Genomic DNA, 16898 nt, shown 5'->3' with positions numbered 1-16898 from the left:
GGGTAGAAGTAGCAGCAGAGTCCTGAGCGAGAGAGTAGGTCCTGAGAGTTGATATGTAGTTGCAAAGTTAAAGGAGAATGTTTAAAGTGGGTGGTTCTTGACCATCATTAGCTGCATTCTGGACTTTTTACTGACAGTCTGATTATACAAGACTGACATGTAAATGCCTGTTTGATCTGGTTTTGTCATTCTGTTGGCAAGAAATAGAAATACTCATCAATCTTCAAGCTAAAATCCCATGAGTGTGAAACAGGCTCACTGTGAGATCATTTGTGAGCACATGCAACTGACACGCAGTGAACAATTATGTCCCATCAGTGTGGCTGGAGACAGAATATGAGAGAGAAGAAGAAAAACAAAATAATAATTGTAATCCCACTGTAATGATACACAATATCTATTCAGGATGCCTATAAGACGAAAATTATAACCTTTAATAAAAGCTAAAAACACATTCATCTGCAAAGCACAAGGGAAAATATATTATGAAAAGATAAAGGAGTGAGCTGCTCATGTGTGACCACGAGGGATGAAGATTGCCTTTAATTAGTCGATTCAAGGGTATTTTTCATTTCGGCTGGTATTTGAGTCTCTAGTTAGTGTGGTGACCCTCGAATGACCGAATCCATGCTGCTCTGGGCAGGCAGAGGTGATCATGGCCCTCGGGCTCAGGGAAGCTTTGATTGGAGTTTTCCTCTGTGAAGAAGTAATTTAACTAATGCATGTAAGCATAAGGTCAGTGTGGCAGTGGTGAATTCAAGGTGTAGGTTAATAGATGGCAAATTAACTTTTTATAGTACTTGTAAGGCATGTTGTATTCATGTTCCTCAAACAATCCATCCATCCATCCATCAACTATCATCAATTCTTAAACTCTTTTAGATAAAATATGGAGGATTACTGAGCAAACCAAAACATAACCTGTTTGAAAGAATTAATTGGTAATATTATTGCTCACTAGTTCACTTTTGCAAAATTGCAAACACCTATTTCCCCATACAGCACCAGCAAGACTATAAATCATTGCACATTATTCTTTAACACATTGAGGCTCTTTGATTGTTTGGTTATATTAACGCACTGCGCAAACGGGGAATGGAAAGATCAACCTATAGATTACACTACTACATGCAGCTCAGTGAACAAGTACAGCTATAATGGGAGGAGAATAGATAGCTTAATCCACTCGGCTAATTAGCCATGCAGAAAAATAACCAAGTCCAGATGGAATCTGCAGTCATTTTCTGCATTGATTTTGTGAGAAAAGACGTTCAGCCAAATGGGTTCAAAAAATGGTGTTAAATGGAGCTGAAAGAACTACAGGTATACTGTACTTCAAACCTTAAAAGTATATTTTAAAAAATCTGTACTTGCAGATAATGTATTATAAATAATTAAAGCCACTTAAGTGTACTTGGAGCACACTTTCATGATTATGTTCCACACTCAAGTACACTTTTAAAAGTGCACTTTGTAATAATGTCAAATTGAAAGTTTTACTTTAAAGCCTTTTGTCATTCTTAAAAGTAGTACACTTATTTTGATGTCTTGACTAACATATTAAAGCACATGTAAAGTACTTGATTGTAATTTTGACTGTAGTGTATTATTTGATATTACATATAAAGTTAATATATTTTAAATGCACTAAATCACAACTTCATCATCACAACTGAAATTACAAATGTATGCAAATACATGATAGTCCTATACAAGTACAAGATGGTCCCACTGTCAGGGGCGCACTGCTGAGCAGACTGAGGAGCAAGGAACGGAGAGAGACGAGGAGTACATTAATCCAAATGGGTTTAATTAACACAAAAAGGAACACTCACGCTATACATGACATGAACATTCACATACAATACCGGACGCTGAAGCACACACAGGGAACACTATTTATACACATGACAGGATGAGGAGAGGACGAGACACACCTGGGATCAATAGACATAAAATGGGGAACACCTGGAATCAAATAAACCTAATCAGGACAGGAACATGAAACTAACCAAATATGGGCGTAGGAAGGCACATGGGGAGCAAGACACACAAAACACGGAACAAAGTCTGACATCCACTTTATAGGTGTCTTTAAATACTATGTTCTTAGTAATAAACTAATGAATTGTTCGGTACAATCTACCTATTGTGTTCATGTTGAAGTTGAAAACACTTTTGGAGGGAGGTACGTTTATGGGGTAGAGGGAGGGTCAAAAATGAAATTTTAAATGTAACTAAAGTAAATTAGAAGGAGATCATGTTATGAAAGGTTTTCTGATTAAAAACTCATTGGACAAAGTGACAGATAATGAACAAGCTCGCAGTGCCAGTGGACCTTTGATGGATCATAACTTAAAGCCAGGGAAAACGCAAAAACTCTGCTGAGGCAGCCAAGAAATACACATCTCCCATTTATTAGCACTGTGGGCTAACCTCTCATAACCCTCAGCTCTTTAGAGGCCCTCAGTCGAAAACTGCTGTATGACAAAGTGCCATAATACAACTTCAGAAGATACTGACATCTTTTCCTAATGTACGGTAAGGTGAGAGGTAGCATGTGGAATTACAGTCATTGATCTCTGTCGTTACTCTGTGTGTTTCTGCCGTTAAGGGGGATGCATTATTTAGTGGTCGACCACAACCAGGGTAAGTGTGTTTTCTAACGAAGCTCTGGAGTATTAATTAATGTGTACGTGTGAAAGAGTAAACTAGAACAATTTCTGTGGCGTAGACCTTAATGAGAGAGAGAGAGAGTTTGGAAAACTCATTCTTGGAGCAGTAAATTGTACATTAGATTTGCTCTTTTCCGATAAGTTTCTGTCTAGGGTTTCTGAATGGGCCGAGTAAACCCAGCCACATTAGTGACGATACTTTATGGCTTTTTTTGCAATTTAGTATCTAATAACAATGATGAAATGCACAGTCTTCTGTTCATTGTGGATCCCCACAGAAAATATTTAGCTTTTTTAATGTGGACACTGTTCAGTTTGGACTAACAAAGCAAGCAAAAAATGTACCATCGGTTTCCAGTTTCCCAAAAGCATTGTTAGCCAACTATGTTTGCAAGTTCTGTCTGTACCAACATAGTTCAACAATTTGGTGTTTTCCGAATCCATAGTTTCAATGAACATTCACAAGTAGCATCTCAAAGTTGTGTGGTTGGAACTACAGCTCGACCTGTGGTTATAAGGATAGTTTCTTGTTAGTATCAGTAGCTCTAGCATGACAGGGGAACCATAAGGAAACCTTCAAAATAATGGATAATAAAAACAGCGAAGCAGTCCCTAGATGCCATGTTTGTTATCTACAGCCATAATTTGACATTTAAACCAGAACTGTGGTGCGTTTTGCATCGTCGAAGAAATCAACTAGATAGTCACGATTGTTTCCCAAAAAAATGTTGTTATAAATTTGTTGTTCAACCACATTGGTTAATGATGTCACACAGGTAGTAGAGTAATAACTTCTGTGTAAGGTCGAATTAATGTCAGATTTTTTTGCTGTAATTTATGAACATGGCATCTGAGGGTTAATTCTCTTTTTCTCAGTTATTTTGCTTTATTTCCAGATTCAATCATCGGCTCTTTCTTAAATACTACAGTAGAGCATGTATGCACATGCACACTCTTCAAAAATGGCACTTTAAATTTCTTGACAAGCTAAAAGATGTAAATTAAATTTGTATATTAGAAATGAAGGATATAGATTGTACAGAATGTAAGCTTGCTTATTTTACTCAAGTTAAGTATTTATAAAGTCCACATGTCGTACAAACAGGAAACTATGCTTGTAATCACATGTCGAGAGCTGTTGCTCCAACCTCACAACTTTGCGATGCTGTTTGCGAATGTTAATTTGAACTATGGATTCAAGAAACACCAAACTGTTTAACTATACTGGTAATGACGGAACTTGCGACCATAGTTGGCTAATGATGCTTTTGGGAAACACACCCCTGAAGTTATTTTTCCACCACCTGCATGACATAATGAACAGCAGTTCTAACCAACATGGTATGAACGACAGAAGTGCAACGACAGAAGTTTTCGGGAACCAGTTGTAACTAGCTGGTTCGTTTCTGCAACACTGCATCGTACTGTGGTAGTTAAGCAGCAAGTTAGGTAACATGAAAATCACATCTAATCAGAACATATTTGATATTTAAATGTACAGTTAAGTCAAACAGAATTTTGGATGAATAAGATGTGGATGTCTATGTGGCATTGTGTCATTAAAGTGTAGACTTTGTAGAGTCTAGACTTTGTAGAGACATAATTTAAGATCTCCTGGGCTGATTACTCTGCATTTTCAAGGGTGTTTTCATTTTACTACTGTTACCTGTACTGCGTAAAAAGACAAACTTGTGAAAGGATCTCAGAAAATGACAAAAAATATGAAATATTTTGAATTTCCAATAATCATTTTGGCACTTATATGTGAATCCGTTTATGTAGCAGTGGAAGAAAAAGCTTGACTGTCACAGGTTTCCAAAATATAATCATTAGATTGATCGCGGTGGATTCGCCCACAGTGCTGCTATCAGCCCTGCTATTACACAACATGGAGGTGGATAAATTGTTAAAAGATATCTATAGCGTTTTGAATGATTTGAAAATCTTTGTCATAAACCGGCTCAAAAATGATGACAAAAGAGAGGGAAGCAGGGATTGAATCAAAATATAACAGATTTATTTAACAAACAAAATAATAATTGAACACAAATGCCAGCAGAAAGCAACATAACTGGGTGATGCGCGTGAGAGGCAAACTCCCCACACACACACACACACACCAACCAACAGGGGAAAGGTAGGAAGCTTTTATAATGAGGAAAGACTCCGGGCCCAGGTGTCCTCCATCTGCATTCGGGCTGCAGCCCCGCCCCACTGAAACACAAAATTGAACAAAACCACACAGCAGGCAGGTATGCAGCTCCGTTACACTTCAAATCTGCTTTTTGATTTTAAAGGAGATTAAAAAAAAAACAATGTGTTATATATGGACAACTGAAAGGTGAGGTGTGTCATGTAAGTCTCATACAAAGCCCACAGATCTCTCCTCCTCACAGTTAATATCATTAGATAATTGAACCTCTTGTTTTAATGTGCTCTGAGACGAGCCCTTATATGGGTTAGATGTAATGATGGTCAATAAGTGCCTTTAAAATATAATTCCCCTTCTAGAGAACTCGTGCTATATCCTCTAGCGCAGTGGTTCTCAAACCTGTCCTGGAGTACCCCTAGCCCTGCACATTTGGTATGTCTCCCTCATCTATCACACCTGATTCAACTCATCAGCTCATTAGTGGAGACTGCAAGACCTGAAGTGGGTGTCAGATATAGGGAGACATACAAAATGTGCAGTGCTGGGGGTACTTCATGGAGAGGTTTGAGAACCACTGCTCTAGTGTACTATGTCTCTGAAACCTGGCGAGCATTTCAAAAAGTGCCTGCCTCCGTGTCAGAGGTTTTTGAAACCTGAGGACACACATGACTTGTGCATAATGTGTCTGGGTAAGGAGCACGCGCGTCTGGTGCTCGAGGGCTCCGAATGTGCGCATTGTGAGAATTTCACTATGTAGAAGCTCTGATCATGTTTGTCTCTCTTCTCGAGTGAAGAGGGGCAAGCGTCTGTGCCTCGTGGGTCGGGTCCCACTGCTGCCGAGGCACGATGGAAACTCATGGGGATCGCAGGTCGAGTGCGGCTCGGGATCCAGACACTCTTTCTTTAGAGTCATCTGATCCCGATAGCACTCTGCTGGGCTCTTCTAGTCAGAATGATGATGAAGAGATTGATGTGGTTGGTGATGACAATGAAAGTGTTTCAGTCTTCTGGTAGCCCTTTTCTAGGTACATCTGAGGATAGCTATGTGCTAGCTCAATGACTTTATGTCCTATAGGGGACTTTAAGTAGCGGTCTCCTTGAGCCCTTGCCTAAACTGTGCTATCTCCCCTGCTAGGGTTGTAAGCAGGTAGCCCACTTTCTGTTGTTTTAGGCAGTTTTTGAAGGAAGGTCTTACCTGTCTATCCAAGGCTAGCTGTATATGGTTTATCTTGGTCTACGAGCCTTTCATGAGACCCTTAGGATATAGCTATCTGAGGATAGCTGTATTCTAGCTCAGCAACAACTCCCCTTACTTGGGCTATAAGTAGCGATCAATTTGAGCTCTTATCTAGAGGTTTTTCAGTTTGCCTCTTCAGTGGTCTTGTGTATTCAGGGTAGTTTAGCTCACATAGCATAGCTATCTGAACATAGCTGTGTTCTTACTTTGGGTTGGGGTGTTCCCTTTTATCAAATCGGGTTCTCCATTTCCCAAGTTATGTGAGCGGCCCAGGGCGTCAGTGGCTTTTCCCCTTTCTGAGGAAAGGTTAGGTATGTGTCTGTCACCTCCTTAGTCTCTCACCGGGTGGACAGGCATGTGCCTCAGCATGGCATAGTTGGCATTTCATTCCCCATAGTGTCCACTAGAGCAGCGGTTCTCAATTCCAGTCCTCGCATACCCCCGCTCTGCATGTTTTCAGTCCTCGTGTACCCCCGCTCTGCATGTTTTGCATGTCTCTCTTTGTTAACACACCTGATTCAGATCATCATCTCATTAGAAGTGTGCTCCGTGCATGAACTGTGTTCCGATTGACATGGTCCCTACAGAGTGTCCATTGCTCCCTACTCCCTAAGCAGGGGAAATCTGTTGAATATTCCAAAGTTTACTTCACTTCGGAATATTCATTTACAGATTTGCGCTGCGCCGCTGCCTGCAGCGTCTTCACACACATACGAAACTTACTAGAGAAGCGTGAAGTGGGACATAATGTACCTCTTTAAATAAATACAATTTAAATTCACATCTCGCACACTTAAATGCCCTTTGTATGGAACATATACGCTCCCTTCAAACTGGAATCATGGCGGAATATCCGGTAATGTCCACTTCGCAGGGCACTTACAGTCAAATATAACAAACGTCTGAAGCAATAAGAGAAACATACAAAATGTGCAGAGCGGGGATATGCGAGGACTGGAATTGAGAACCGCTGCACTAGAGGATGCAGTGCAAGTTCCCTAGAAGGGGAATGTCTCAGGTTACGCATGTAACCATGATTCCCAGAGAGGGAACAAGATGTTGCGTCCCCTCGCCATGCCTTTGGTCTGTCTGTTTACGTCTCCTTCAGATAACTAAGTTAGTTACGTATTCAGCAGGTGCTCTTTTATACTTCCAGGCACCCGCCTATGACGTCACAGGCCACGTGGACCAATAGGATTTGAGTTTTTGCACATGTGCTTCAGACATGCTGGCAGCATTCCCCATAGTGTCCGCTAGAGGATGCAGCGTCTCGGGGAACCATGGTTACATGCATAAATGCAGGCATAAATGCATAAAAGCATGCTAAACTGTAAAACCTATATTATTTGTGGAAGCAAAATGCATTTAAATAATAAAAAACAATTCATATCCAAAAATAAAAATGTTATATTTAGCTTAATCAGCGCTGGGTAGATTACTTACAAATTGTAGCCAAATTACATGACCAAAATTGTAGTTAATGTAATCCATTACATTACACATTTTAGGTATCATAATTGGACTACTTTTTAATTACTTTTAGATTACTTTTGACCTATCTCGTTTATCACATTGATTTAGGATAACCTTGTACCGTATAAAAATACAAAGAGAAAGAAAAATAATTTTAAAATAGTTTAAATTATTTTAAAATAACTACAATCAAAATAAAACACTTACTAAACATGATTTAATATTTAATTTGTTTACCTGCATGTCCTGTGACCATTAACCAGTCAGAGAACCGTGAACATGCACTTTTTTTTTAAATGTGCAAATCAGGGTGTTTTTGTTAAATTTGTTGCTTCATTTATTACATTATTTTAGTGTTATGCATGTTACCATAATACCCTTTTTTGTAGGTAATAATGTGCACTAGCTATATGAGTTTATTAGTTCTGATTCATGGAATGGCCCGTTTTGATTCACTTTAAGTCCACCATAATGCATTTTGGTGTTCACACTGCAACACTGAAAAAAGCTACCAGTGTGATGTCATGAGAGATGTGCAATGTCAGACAAGCATGGCCATTGTCAGAGTAGTCTATAGCTGCTGCAAATAGATTTTACACCCATCAAACTACTCAATGACAGAACTGCTGGAACTGATGTTATCGTCAGTGATGCACTGCATGCGTGCTGCGGTAGAGGATCAATAATCATTGTGAAACTGCAATTAGGCTTCATCACTAATTAAGCTGTTGTCTTCATGAGTCTTTTCAGACACCCATTTAGTGAAGTAGACAAAGCAGACAGGAAATGGCAGCATATTGTTTCTAAATCAATACAGAAAGATTATACAGCCTGGTAATTTGATACTGTAGAAGCTCATGTTATTGCAAAGTTAACCAGACATGATTTTTTATTTATTTTCAGTATAAAGCATCAGTGTTTCTATCTGTGATAAAAGATTTCTAGATCCTCTTTTATACTCAATAAATGAAAAAGTAAATTGATTTTATTATATTTGTATTTTTTAGACAAATACTTAAAAAATAATACTGCGAGAGACTGTTTTCCAGCTAATGCAACACTGATAAATAATAAATAAGCTTTCTGTGGAAAAATAACAGTGCTTATTCTGATGAGCAATTATTCAGTCTTTGTTTCTTTTCCTAAGAGAACACTGAGTGGTTTAAGAAAATAATGTGCTCTGGTAACTTAACTTCTTGTTTTAATTGAATATGTTGTGATTGTTCAAATAAGACATTCTGGGAATGCCCCTTTTCCCATAAATGAATAAGTATATATTTATACTTGGTACTTTTAATAAACAGAATTTCAACAATACCTTACTATAAAATATAGGCCTATATATTGCCTAAGTTTATTCAACTTATTTTTCTCTAAATTTTATGTTATTCTTTTTTTCCCGCAAAGACGAAAATCTCCCAATGAATGTGTGGAATTAATTGAGCTTTAGAAAACTGAAAATCTGTCCGCTGGGGTCAAAACTAGTTTTATTGACTTACTGGATGTTATTTCTGCTTTAATATCCAAGGGCGGGAGATCATGATCAGGCGCATGATGCAGCTCACCGCCGCAGATACGCGTGCTATATAAAGCCAAGGCGCACCACAACCAGATTACAACCAGCACAAGCTGTCAGACAGAGAGGAAGAGTGCTGCTGAAATCACTTGTCCAGAAGAGACTTCGGAAACAAACACGCCATGGAGGCTGGAGCGAGAGGGATGCACTGGACACTTTTGATACTTTCTTGTCTTTTGGCGGACGGGATGAGCCAAGACTTTGGACAGACCCAGTTCATTTGCACGTCCGTGCCCAAGGATATGGACATATGCGCCGCCACACTGCAGAACAGCGTGCCCGGGGAGGATCTCAAGAGCACGGTCATGCAGCTGAGAGAGACGGTGCTGCAACAGAAGGAAACAATCATGAACCAGAAGGAAACCATCAGGGAACTGACTTCCAAGCTGACAAGGTGCGAAAGTCAGAGCGCGTCCGAGCCCGGAGACGCGAGGGGCGGCGGCGGACGACGGGAGGAAATGGGCACTAAGAACACAATGGGAGATGTGTCGAGGGGTCCGACGGACACACTGGCTCAACTCTCGCGGACTTTACAGTCACTCAAGCAGAGGCTGGAAAACCTGGAGGCATGTTTGTTGTCCTGGAGCGGTTTCTTCAATGTCGGAAACAGTGGATTTATTTGAGAACGCAGATGGAACTGTGTTGTGATTCTCACAACTTTATTTTATTTTAGAATACATCAGCTGACTATGTTCTAAATAAATTGGTTTCCAAACAGTGGCGCATAATCCTCTTTTGAAAGACGCATTACTCGACAGAAAACCGCAGATTAAAATAAAATAGATACATAATAAAATAACTATTGCGAATCTTCAATACCATTGATTTGGCCGTTCTTAAACTAAACATTTAGTCGTATTTTAACTTTTTTTTTAGTTTTTTTCTTAATGAACATCATAACGCATTTAATTGTTATGCATGTAATAATAATAAATAAAATAAAAAAACTTCTGGATTTTGACATGTACATTTAATTTAGTGATGGTTATATTAATATGAAATAATATTTGACTTAAATAATTATTTGTAATTTAAATTATTTGGATATGAAATACATTTTACTCATAGCAGCAGTGTACTTGTTTAACAGATGTCCGAAGCGTTTCTCTCACAAATAGATGTTCTCATTTTTCTGTAGCAATTCAGCCGGAATAACAGCTCCGTCCAGGCGAACAGCTTGAAGGATCTTCTGCAGAACAAAATCGACGACCTGGAGAAGCAGGTCCTGTCCCGTGTGAACGGTTTGGAGGAAGGAAAGCCCGGGCTGCGCAATGAAAGCGAGCAGCGCGGGCGCGTCGACTCCTCTCTCACCTCACTGCACCAGAGAATAACCGATTTAGAGAAAGGTAACCATTCGCATTTCTGCTCCACCTATCACACATACATGTTGTGTAGATGCATTTCATGACCTGTTTTTCTACGTGGGAAATATTCTTGGAGATGCCAGCGTGGGTAATAAATTGCCGTAGTGTCGCAGGAGAGGAGGGGGTCCACAGAGCTGCATTGCTTTGCATATCCAATTCCACCCAGCCAGCTTTACAGCATGATTTACAGATCGGAACCAGAGAGTTTTTGCAAGCTCATGAATTTTGTGAATTTCCATTCATGTGAATCACGTTTTTCTCAGTCATTACAATGCTTAATGTCCCACCACCTTTTAAAAGGCATTAATAGGATATGAATTTTCATCATTTACTCGCCATCTGTGAATTACAGAGATACTTTGCAGAATGTCTGCGCTGAGCTTTACCATCCAAACAGATGTGTACAGCAATTCACATCGTCAAGCTCCAAAATGGACAAAAAAGTAGTCTCGTGTACTGTATTCCCACTCATTCTAAGCCATGTTATAAATATGTGCAATGAACACATCAAAATGTAAGGTATTTGCTGAAAATCATCTGTAGCTCACACATTTGATGTGACTTCAATGATCAAAGCAATCAAAATTGGTAATGAAAACATGGAACTAATATGGAACGTAATGCGTTTGAAATGAGGCAAGGTCAGATCGAGCTGCAACGGAAAAGTGCACGACCCGAGTTGTCAAAAGCATGAGAGACATCAATTGAAGAAATTATGTTTTATATCTTGATACGCTATGTTTAAATGCGTACACGTACAAATTAGATTTGAGAGGTACAGCAAATTAAAAGATTGCAGTCTAACATGCAAAGGTACTGTAAATGCATGCAACATGCAAATGTCTTCCATGGACGAGAGAATATTGTGTGGGTTTAGAACAACTGGAGGGTCAGTAAACTATATGACAGAATTGAATTTTTGTTTGAACTATTTCTCTACCTCAGTAATGATGCCCATTGATTGTGGCTTTTACTCCTTGTTACGAGCATCTAACACAAGGGTAGAAATAAACGAAATAAACCTGACAGCACTAGAGTGCTTGTCTTTCCCCAGGCAGAAAGAACCAAATAAATCAATAAAGGTGTTTTATATATATATAAATAAATATTCCCTAGAAATATACTTTAAGTACACATGATACCTTGCATTTTGCTTTCATTGTGATGTATGGATCAATTTATGGACAGCAATAAAACAAGTTACTGAGAATTATGTATAGAGATTTCGTATACTGTATTTGATAACATTACTTTGACAGTTTGCCCTTTTTAGTGCTATACTGTAGACTGATTATTTAAATGTATTCATGTATTTATTTTTATAATAACAGGCCAAAAGGAAAACAGACCACTGGATAAATTTCAGCTGACGTTCCCCCTGAGGACCAACTACATGTATGCTAAAGTCAAGAAGAGTCTGCCGGAGATGTACGCCTTCACTGTGTGCATGTGGCTCAAGTCCAATGCCTCTCCAGGAGTGGGGACGCCTTTCTCTTATGCAGTCCCTGGACAGGCCAATGAACTGGTTCTTATTGAATGGGGAAACAACCCAATGGAAATGCTTATCAATGACAAGGTATGTTCACGCTGAACAATATTGAGAAAAAGATTAATTGCCATTAGGGAAATTCAGAAATGCATGGTTTTTCTTTGCATTTAAATTCATAATTTCCTTTGTATTCCTTTAAAGGAGATAGACAGACAGACAGATTGGTAGGATGTTGCTAGATGGTATCTAATGTGTTGCAAGAACATGTTGCTTGCAAAGTTGTTATATGCTAGCATGTTGTGTCAATTTAGTGTAGTTACAAACTGAATACTCAAAGCAGGCAGTCTGCGCTGCATCAAAATGAACATGATGTTTAAGTTTCTACTGGTTTTTGCCCTCTTTTGATGTAGGTTGCTAAGCTGCCTTTCCTGATCAATGATGGGAAATGGCATCACATTTGTATCACATGGACCACTCGAGATGGAGTGTGGGAAGCTTACCAGGATGGTGTAATGAGAGGAAATGGGGACAGTCTGGCCCCATACCATCCAATCAAACCACAAGGGGTATTGATTCTGGGACAAGAGCAGGTATGCATCCTCTGTTTAACCTTAATTCACTCATCAATATGGAAAAGTATGGCGTGGTAGTTCAGGATGTTACACAACAATGATTTAATGATGAGTGAAGAATACACAGTGGCTCTGTTCCAAAAACATAGTGAGCTGCCCACGTAGCTGTATGTTAAGGCATTGTAGGCTTTCTCTCAGGCATAGGCTGTTCCAAAAGTTAGGAAGTTTAACTGCTGCTTTGTAAAACACCTAGTTTTGGCTAAATTGAAAGGCAGCATGTAAACTTTTCACATAAGGCAATGCCAGCTAAGGGTGTGCAATATTGCCAAAAAATAGTATCTCGATATTTTGGGGGATTTCTTTTTTTTTTATAGCGATAATTAAACAACATTGTACTGATACCTTGGCTTGTTTAAATATGACACTAAAACCGCCAGTAGGTGGCGGCAAGTCCCTGTCTTAATAAGTGATTAATTGAATCATTCATTCAAACGACTCATTCAAAACAGCTGATTAATTTAGCAACAAAGCAAGTGACTGTCTTAACAACTGGATCATTGAATCATGACTCATATTGTATCTAAAATGAAACTCACTCAATGTACCACTAAATAACTTCTTGTTTGTTGAACTGTTTTATAAAATGAATGTCACATTTGCGATTGTGTTCAAGCGCCGATATTTGGGAAAACCACTCTTGCTTGTGTGAATTTTATTAACTAGCCTATATCATATTTAAAAAAAAGAAAATAAAAAAAAATCCGTTTTTTTTAACGGACATCCAGGGATGTTTTTGCTTTCGTAACTTTCGTAACCTATAGGCATTCTAACTGAATACTAATAGGGTTCATCACGCAGTGAATGCTTTTGGACTCTAAAGATGTGTTTTTATTTGTATATTTTTGCATATACATACTGGATAATGTCGTCATTAAAACAACGATTATTATATTATCTTAGACGACAAATATCGCACACCTCTAATTGCAGCTGATATATTTTTTTTTTTGTCTTTTATGCTTATTAGTGGAGCAAATTATTATTTAGCTTTTTAGTACTAAAACTCAAATCAATTGTAAGTTTGCGTAAGGGGCGCAGTCTATATGTGACCCTGGAGCACAAAAGCAGTCATAAGGGTCAATTTTTCGAAATTGAGATTTATGCATCATCTGAAAGCTTGTTATAATAGGACAATATTTGGCCGAGATACAACTATTTGAAAATCTGGAATCTGAGGGTGCAAAAAAAAATCAAAATATTGAGAAAATCGCCTTTAAAGTTGTCCAAATGAAGTTCTTAGCAATGCATATTACTAATAAAAAATTAAGTTTTGATATATTTTCAGTAGGAAATGTACAAAATATTTTCATGGAACATGATCTTTACTTAATGTCCTAATGATTTTTGGCATGAAAGAAAAATCGATAATTTTGACCCATAAAATTTATTTTTTGGCTGTTGCTACAAATATACCCCAGCGACTTAAGACTGCTTTTGTGCTCCAGGGTTACATATAACATCACTGTCCATGTGGAATTTTCACTTGTGAGGTTGCATTTTAGTTAGGATGCTGCTCTAAGGTGTGGTCACATTAGCGAAATATCCACGAGGTTTCACATGCAGCCGAAAAAGGTTCAATGTCTATTGTCAATACACAGAAGTCAGTTTCAAACCAAACAGCTTTCTGTTGGTCAACAAATCAAATCGTTTGCCCCGATCTGAAATTCCTGATCAGGTGGATTCCTATTGATTTCACCCACGAAACAATGGCAATATCACCGCACCTTTAGAAGACAATCAAAGGTTTAGGAACAGAGCCAATTATAAGAAGATCTCATTGAAAACAGTCCATTCTAAAACACTCTATAAAACAACCAATAGACAATATTTTGGCGCATTTGAAATGCAGAGACCTTCAAAGACGCCTGTAGGGATGAAAAGCACATATGAATCATTTATGGGCAGATTAGCTTCAAAGGTTAACAGGGACCAATCATATGCCTTTGAAGGCATTCAGCGTTTATCTTATCAGCATCTCAAATAAATGTTATCCACCTGCAGGATACTCTCGGCGGAGGGTTTGATGCTACTCAAGCGTTTGTCGGTGACATGGCGAATTTCAACATCTGGGACCGAAAACTGTCCGTGGGAGAGATTTATAACCTGGCCACATGCAGCAGCAAAGCACAAGTGGGGAACGTCTTCTCTTGGTTGGAAACCAGCATTGAGGTCTACGGAGGGGCTTCGAAATGGACATTTGAGGCCTGTCGCCAACTGAACTAAAGAGCACAGAAATCTCCCAGCCAATGAGAGATATGAGTTTCCAGGTGTCTGTTACCAAATCATGCATCCTTAAAGAACATTGTCAATCAAGAACAAACATAGACATCAAAATCAACTGGAATTTTCTAGATATTTCAATATTTCTTGTCTCGTAACACCTAAAACAATCACGTTTTTGTCATTTGTTTCTGGATCTTGAAGGCAAATGCTGGTGTTGGTCTTAGTTTGAAGGCACCGTGGTTCTGCTCTTCTCTGGTTGTCTGTTGGGCAAGCAACGCCTTACCGGAAAACTACTTAACATGATACGGCTCAGACTTCCATCTTTACAGCCTGGATCATTAGACCACTTCCTTCGAAGAGGAAGCCATTTAGTCTCGCAGTAGATTTCTGAACCACTTAGGTTAATGTTCCCCATCAGGATTATTAGATAGATCTACCCACTGCCTGGGATACTCACTGTGAACTTCGGATGTAGAATGTAAAAGAAGCAAAGCTGAGTGTGTTCTTTTCTTCTTTTTTTTTTCTCTCATGCTTTTGTTCTGTCTTTTCACCTCCTGCTTAAGCATTTTTGTTCATTCTTTTTTTGTTGGTGTGTCTGTGTATGTGTGTGTGGGTTTGTAAAAAAAAAAAAATAACTTGATAATTGCCAACATATTTTAAGCCTGGGTACCTTGGGCTGTTGAAAAGATCAGATCTCGACACCTTTGTCATTATTTGCAGTGTACTTCTATTTATCTCTTTCTTTCCTTGTATAACTACAGAAACGTTATGTTGATTACACCTCGTAACAATTTAAACGGTCTGCAAGAATAGGCTGGTAATTCAAAGTCGTTTTAATTGTGCCGTGTTCGGCAGGTGTTTGTATTTTTCAAGGAATGTTACGTGTACAGAAACGGCATGAACATCTAAATGCTGCAACAGCATCAATGAAAAAACAGCTTTTAATTAGCTCATTTTGGGTTGAGATTTTATACTGTATTGTTATATGCTAAAAGCATGGCAGCACTGAAAGATGAAAAAGGTCTACATTTTGTAATAAAATTGTTATATCAAAAATAGAAAGTGTGATAGTGCCTTTAAATGATTTGCAATGAACAAATGCATGTTTTGTACAATGAGTACAGTCAATGGATATGGGGGAAAACACACTACTGTTCAAACGTTTGGGTTTAATAAGATAAATTAAATTAATTTTATTCAACAAGGATGCATTAAATTGATCAAAACTGACAGTAAAACATTTGCTACCAAAATTAGATTTTAAATTAATGCTATTCTGATAACTTTATTTTCATCAAAGTATCCTGAAAACAAGTATAATAGTTTTCACAAATAAATTAAGCAACAAAACTGTTTTCAACATTGATAATAATAATAAATGATTCTTGAGCAGCAAATCAGCATATTAGAGTGATTTCTGAAGGATCACACACTTGTCCAGTAATCTATAACTCAATGCAAGCACTTCTGGCTACCCAAACTTGATATCATTCATTGCTGCATTCTAAAATGTGTCAGAACACAATTCATAACACAATGCAAGTAGCACTGCTGCTTCTTACAATTTAATTTAAACCAGGGATTGTGTTGCCGTTTCTCATAAAGTTTACAAGCAACTGGGGAAAAGCAAACTTTTAAACGCAGTTGGCACTTAGTTACATTACATTCTGTCGAATGCCCAAACATTTTGTCCCAGACCTAAGAATTTAAGTCACAACCCTACAGCAACTAAATAGTAATGAGAACACTGTTGATCTCTTCATTTAGTGGTTCTGTTCCAGAACATACATATACTAGAAGTACATAATATACACACATTACACAGAAATATTAATGTTTTTGACAGAATCTGATACTCTTATTCACCAAGATTGCATTAAATGGATTGAAATACATTTCCAGAACAATACTAATGCTGCAAATCACTGTACTGCTAATTTATAATTAATATTTTTTATCGAATTGCAATATTGAACTGTGTGATTTAATGATCTTTCAGCTCAAACCTTTGTAAAAGCCCACCTGAAACCCAATCTTCTGTTCAACAAAGAAGGTACATTTTCCTTCCTTGGTTTGC

The 16898-nt window shown here is 38.2% G+C and overlaps 1 protein-coding gene and 1 long non-coding RNA gene across 3 annotated transcripts in view; one reads left to right on the top strand and one right to left on the bottom strand.

Moving 5' to 3' along the window:
* Positions 1–14471, bottom strand: part of LOC107684233 (uncharacterized) — a 17814-nt gene extending 3343 nt beyond the window's left edge. Inside the window, exons 1-2 of the long non-coding RNA XR_001633832.1 lie at positions 14462–14471; positions 9176–9189 (exon numbers count right to left, since the gene is read on the bottom strand). This is a non-coding gene — a long non-coding RNA (uncharacterized LOC107684233). The remainder of the gene's footprint in view (positions 1–9175; positions 9190–14461) is intronic.
* Positions 1–15091, top strand: part of LOC107684232 (neuronal pentraxin-1-like) — an 18361-nt gene extending 3270 nt beyond the window's left edge. Inside the window, exons 3-7 of one of the 2 annotated variants that reach the window (XM_016480445.1) lie at positions 9523–9679; positions 10252–10459; positions 11809–12053; positions 12377–12556; positions 14600–15091. In XM_016480445.1, coding sequence (XP_016335931.1) covers positions 9523–9679; positions 10252–10459; positions 11809–12053; positions 12377–12556; positions 14600–14821 — 1012 coding nt within the window. In that variant the 3' untranslated portion in view covers positions 14822–15091. Of the gene's footprint in view, positions 1–9175; positions 9680–10251; positions 10460–11808; positions 12054–12376; positions 12557–14599 lie in introns of those variants that run through there. The other variant, XM_016480444.1, reaches the window with a different exon arrangement.
* Positions 15092–16898: the final 1807 nt, after the last annotated feature.

The sequence above is a fragment of the Sinocyclocheilus anshuiensis genome, unplaced genomic scaffold (assembly GCF_001515605.1).
Source record: "Sinocyclocheilus anshuiensis isolate Anshui unplaced genomic scaffold, SAMN03320099.WGS_v1.1 scaffold377, whole genome shotgun sequence".
NCBI lineage: Eukaryota > Metazoa > Chordata > Actinopteri > Cypriniformes > Cyprinidae > Sinocyclocheilus > Sinocyclocheilus anshuiensis.
Note: the sequence above shows the minus strand (reverse complement) of the source record. Positions and strands in the feature narration are given on the sequence as shown.